This window comes from Penaeus vannamei, chromosome 43 (genome assembly GCF_042767895.1).
Source record: "Penaeus vannamei isolate JL-2024 chromosome 43, ASM4276789v1, whole genome shotgun sequence".
NCBI lineage: Eukaryota > Metazoa > Arthropoda > Malacostraca > Decapoda > Penaeidae > Penaeus > Penaeus vannamei.
This window is the reverse complement of record NC_091591.1, coordinates 20,076,796-20,081,795: the sequence shown is the minus strand read 5'-3', so window position 1 is coordinate 20,081,795 and position 5,000 is coordinate 20,076,796. Positions and strand designations below refer to the sequence as shown.

Sequence of the window (5,000 nt, the reverse complement as noted above, 5' to 3'; positions counted from 1 at the left end):
TAGAGTGAGAAAATGTAAACATAAGCTAATATGTTAGAACATTCGTATACACAATATACATAATCATATATCTTTAAAATAATGTGATATGTATGAAAACATTCGTGTGATACCCAGGACTTCACTCCGTATGTCTGTTTACATGGGCAATGCTATCTGCCTTGGTAGTGTGATAGGCTCAGTCCATTTCCATATGAAAAGTTTATTTGGAAACACAAAAATTGAGGGAAAAAGTGCTATTGTGATAGCATAAACATGACACTCCTTTTTTAACAACTATTTTCTGGAAGGAATGTGTAAATCTTAAACTTTTCGGATCTTTATCAAACAATGTAAACTGAAATGAACATGCTTATCTATGAATACAATACCAACAATTAAATTAAAGGGTATAACACTTAAAATCAATTAACTTAACTTTACTCAGTTCAAAAAGAAATAGTAATAAACTTATCCCTATTTCTAGTCTATAAGCTGTATATGGTGTGTTTTGTGTGTACCAGGCAGTGAAACTAAAGTTGTAGGGAAAAACATTGTATCTTTTCATAAGCACAGCAAGGAAAAGATGGAACTGTCATAAATGAAGAAGTCAAATACTGCAGAAAGGCATTTTTACAAACAAAAAAGACTGGCTAATCCATCAACAATGACTTTTATGAGCATCATCTGAAAGGTGTACTGTACAGTGTAGCATGCTCAGCTACTGAGGAGGTATACACCAGTTTATGAGTTCAATGACTGGATATAAAAGGTAGAAAAAAATCACTCTCACTTTCCCCGTTGAACTCTAGTTTTAAAGAAAATACATGTTATTCAACTAAAAATATACAGACAGATATTATAGCATCAATATATACTCTTAAATATAAACTGTGATGTGGTAGACTTGAAGACTAACTTTACTAAAAAAACTTATAATGACATAGTTCAATGAGCATGTATACTGGAACTGTTATGTTCATAAATAGAACTGGTTAATCTTTATGGTATCGACACACTAAGTTTGGGTATATTGAATATGATATTCTTGTAGAGGACAAAAAGTTGCAGTAGTTGGTATAAAAAATAATCTGTAGACACAAAGGTACTGGGGCAGAGTCCACCCATCAACCCTCCCCTTGGGCAGTGCCTGATGGTTATGTGCAGTCATGGCAACTTAGATTAATGAATAAATTTTTTGACATGGAGTCAGGGTTGCCATTCTGTAAAGAATTACCATAGAACTTCTAAGTATTTTTTAAGTGTCCTAAAGTTGCTCTCAACCATGAAAATGATATCAACATACATTTCCAAACTTACACATATAAAGCTGTTTTCAATCACTAATGAATATCAGTTTATAATACTAAATTTTACCTCAGCAGGATATTATAAGGTGAATAGCTACTAATCCCTATTCATCAATCAAATTTTCCATCTTTGTACATCCAAAGACCAATGCCTCATAAATCAATACTCTTGACATGAAGCAAGACACTCACATTCACTCACTCTTAACTCTTGCCCTCATAACCTCTCTCCCACATACTCACATTCTCACTCATTCATTCTGTGGAACCCCAGAATGGTTTCCTTGGGAAATAATTAAAACCTTTGGTCTCTAACTTTCACTTCAAATAAGAAACCCATAAAAGCTCTGGTGTGGGGAAGAAAGGAGGAAGAGGAGGAGGAGGAGGAGAAAAAAAACAAATATAGAATTAAACAACATCAAAAGCTTAATTACAGCCTACTTAAAGGACATGACTAATATCCTGGGAGGGTTCAAGCCATGAAGAAACACAGTGTATGGCCTTGATAGTTGTGTTCATAACTCTGAAGTTTGGTTGAGCATTCAAACAACTAACAAATATACATAGTGGCCTTGACAAGTGCATTCCCATCTTAATTTATACTTCCTTTTGTAGGAATTGATATCTACACATTTACTACAATATCAATTGCAATTATAATAAACGATAGCCACATCAGGCCTAGAACCTTTCACTAAAATCAAATAATGAGCAACATGCAATAATTCTGAGGGTTATTAAAGAAAATTCTAAAAAACAAAGCTACTGACTTCTCTGATCACCCAAAAATTTCCCTGCACCAGTGGCTGTAAAATTCCAATACAATCCAGTCCACACATTCAGACGCTTGAGAAAAATGGGCTCAATGTAATTCTCGCTGTCAACCTATTTGCAAAGTAGGCTACATTAATTTCTCTTAACAAAAGAGATAACTGGTGATACTGACACACGACAGTCAAGTCTTGGGTCCAGTTTTCAATGATGTTGTCAACTAGTGAAGTAAAGCCTATGAGTGGGCATGCCCTTCAGGCACTGCCCGCAGGGTAGGTGATGAGGGCTCCTCCTCCTAAAACCCCATGCCAAACATTGTTTTCACCTTGGTATGCATGGTAAGATAGAACTGAAACTCAGGAGCATTGAGCGGACTTAGGCTGTGAGTGGCGCTTTCTGTGATTCTTTTCCTTTTAGTTGTGGCATTGCTCTTTGTGTCTGCAGAGGCTTTCTTGTACTGGCAACTGCAATTTGCCCTAGCTTGGTGCATCCATACTGTAAATATTAACCATCCTGAGAGAAACATCTATTTTGTAAGGTACTGTAGGTATCTTGTACACATTTACCTCCTTTACTTCCGCCACACATCAAATTTGTCAACAACAAAACACTTCATATCATCCTATTATCATCATTATAGTATCTAAATTTTCCCTTTTTTATCACTAACATAATTTATTAAGTTCCTTAATAAATATCTTCAAGAAAGGATTTTCATATTTCATATTCTAGAAACAATGAGAGGACTCGAACCAGCAGCCTAGTATCTGCCTCTCCAACCACAGCCACACTAACACACATTCTTCAATTCTTACCCATTTGGACAGGATTTCAACAAGTACATAATATTCTGTTGCTTTTGTCCAAGAAAACTCCCCTTTTCTCCCTATGGCTAAGGAATATTGATAATTTTCCTGTCTCTCAGCACTGACACCACTGCAACCACACCCTGGCTTGAGTTATGCAATGCTACCAACAGCATTCCATAGTTCAACCCAATAATTTTTCTCTTCTAATGACTCTTCAGGAACACAATTCTTATAGTGATTTCCTTTAAAAAGGGACTTCTATTCTAATAATATTGTACTGAAATTGTATTGCTAGACACAACTGATGTGATGAACCTTGCAGCAAGAAATTTCAGGAAAATTCACATCCAAAGTTTTCCTAAACACACCAGTTGGAAAAATAAACCTTGGAAGTAAATGCAACATCAACGGAGCGAACATGTTAAGTTAATAACATTACAGAAGGAAAATCTGTGACACCTTGCAAATGATAAACAAAAAAAGAAAAAGAATAGAAAGTCCATCAACTCAAACACAAGGTTCTCACAGACTACCAATAACAACCCAAGCTAAAAAGAACTCACAAGAAAACAACAAAAGCAAACAAACAAAAATCTCACCATAGCTGTTCCTTTGGCCATTCGAAAGTGAAGTTAAAAAGTTAAAAATAAAAATAAAATAAAAACAATAGGCCTTCAACTTTCAATTGTCTGTCCAGAGTCCAGACCGTCTGCCTCCTCGCCGTACTCTCGCCGCAACCGGAGCCCAACGCGACACGATAAAAGGGATTGTGACACCATTAAAAATTAAGCAATATCAATCTGCATGACATGACATTCCTCCTGACATTCCACGCCTGGCATTTTCCTTTTCCTTCTGTGGCTTCTGGGACTTTGGATAGGGACTTGTGGATACCTGATCGTCATCGCCGTTGTGCTGTGCGGGGCATGGGCGAGCCAAGGGCGACTTCGCTGCTTCCCGAGCACGGGCGAGGTAATTAAAAGGAATGTCATGCGGAGGAGCTGGGAGTGGTGCGAGTCGCCCCCATCCCGTGACCTGAATTGACAACACCATTTCTAGGCTATTTACGAAGGCAATGGCGCTAACCTGGTGGCAGATCTTTTCCTCTGGCTCTTGGATGTCGTTCACCGCTACATTTTCTTTGCTACATGATGAATAACCCTGTTGATTTAGTATTTTTTCTCGCGGGACCTGGTCGAGCTCGCTGTGCGCCACCATGTTTAGGTATCCACGGCGCGGGGGGCTCATGAGGCGCCCGAAACTCCTCCGATTGGCTCAACCGAACGACCCGCTTCTCCTCGGCCAATCGGCGCGCCGCCTGAGTTTTCGTTATTGTTTTACTAGGACTAATTTTTTATGTCCGTTTGGAGTTTTAATTTGTATGGAAGTTTTATCATTGACGTGACAGACATCAATTTTAATCATGTGGATGAATTATACATTCCTAAAAAGGAAGAAAGTGTGGTCAAATTGAGACCAAAGATCGGCAGGTGCGGCCCGTCATGGCGCCGAGTGCAAGGGGGCGGTCGTGTCGTGGAGCAAGACAGCGTGTGTCGAGTGCGTGCAGGGACACCTCACACTCGCGCTCGGGACCACCGCTAGTTTCGTGTTCTGTGTCGAACCGTGGCCTGTAACGTGTAAGAGGGAATCAGCAACATGTCTGACTTTGATCACTTCACCAGCATGTCGAGTAACAGTGCAGTGGACTCCAGCCAGAAGCCAGAGGCGCCCGGATCGAATCGCGATTCGCTCAACCTCGACGACTTCGAGAAGGTCGAGGCCGACCAGCTCCCTCCTGCGGCCCAGGGCTTCCAGGCGGCCGCTGGCCTCATGGACGACCTCGTGTCGCAGGCCACCTCCGCGGCGCCCGACAGCTCTACCTTCGGCGGCGGGCTCGACTCCAGCCCCGCCTTCGACACAGGCCTTCTCTCGTCGGCCGCGCCGCCCTTCGCCAGTGACCCCTTCAAGACTAGCGACCCCTTCGCCAAGGACCCCAGCGACGCCTTCGCCTCCTTTGCCATGTCAGCCGATCCGCTCTCGGGAAAAGTCGAGGCGCCGTCAGCTAAAGCGCCAGCCGCCACCCAGGCTGACACAGGCCCGTCGTCAGCGCCGCCACCTGCCGTCGCCTCCA

At 41.5% G+C, this 5,000-nt stretch overlaps 2 protein-coding genes across 9 annotated transcripts in view; one reads left to right on the top strand and one right to left on the bottom strand.

The window, feature by feature from the left end:
• Nucleotides 1–4,120, bottom strand: part of lace (serine palmitoyltransferase long chain base subunit) — a 56,049-nt gene extending 51,929 nt beyond the window's left edge. For 6 of the 8 annotated variants that reach the window (XR_011398387.1, XR_011398388.1, XM_070118867.1 and 3 more), the window contains exon 1: nucleotides 3,956–4,120. Coding sequence is in view for 6 of the 8 variants with exons in the window: in XM_070118867.1 (XP_069974968.1) it covers nucleotides 3,956–4,117 (162 nt within the window). In the remaining 2 variants the exon portion in view is untranslated. Of the gene's footprint in view, nucleotides 1–3,468; nucleotides 3,631–3,955 lie in introns of those variants that run through there. The other 2 variants (XM_070118870.1, XM_070118871.1) reach the window with 2 other exon arrangements.
• A 272-nt stretch (nucleotides 4,121–4,392) lies between these two features.
• LOC113809765 (uncharacterized) overlaps nucleotides 4,393–5,000 on the top strand; it is a gene marked incomplete at its 3' end in the record, with an annotated part of 84,948 nt that continues 84,340 nt past the window's right edge. The window contains 1 exon segment of the mRNA XM_070118872.1: nucleotides 4,393–5,000. This exon segment is cut by the window's right edge and continues 960 nt beyond it. Within this exon segment, the coding sequence (XP_069974973.1) occupies nucleotides 4,526–5,000 (475 nt within the window).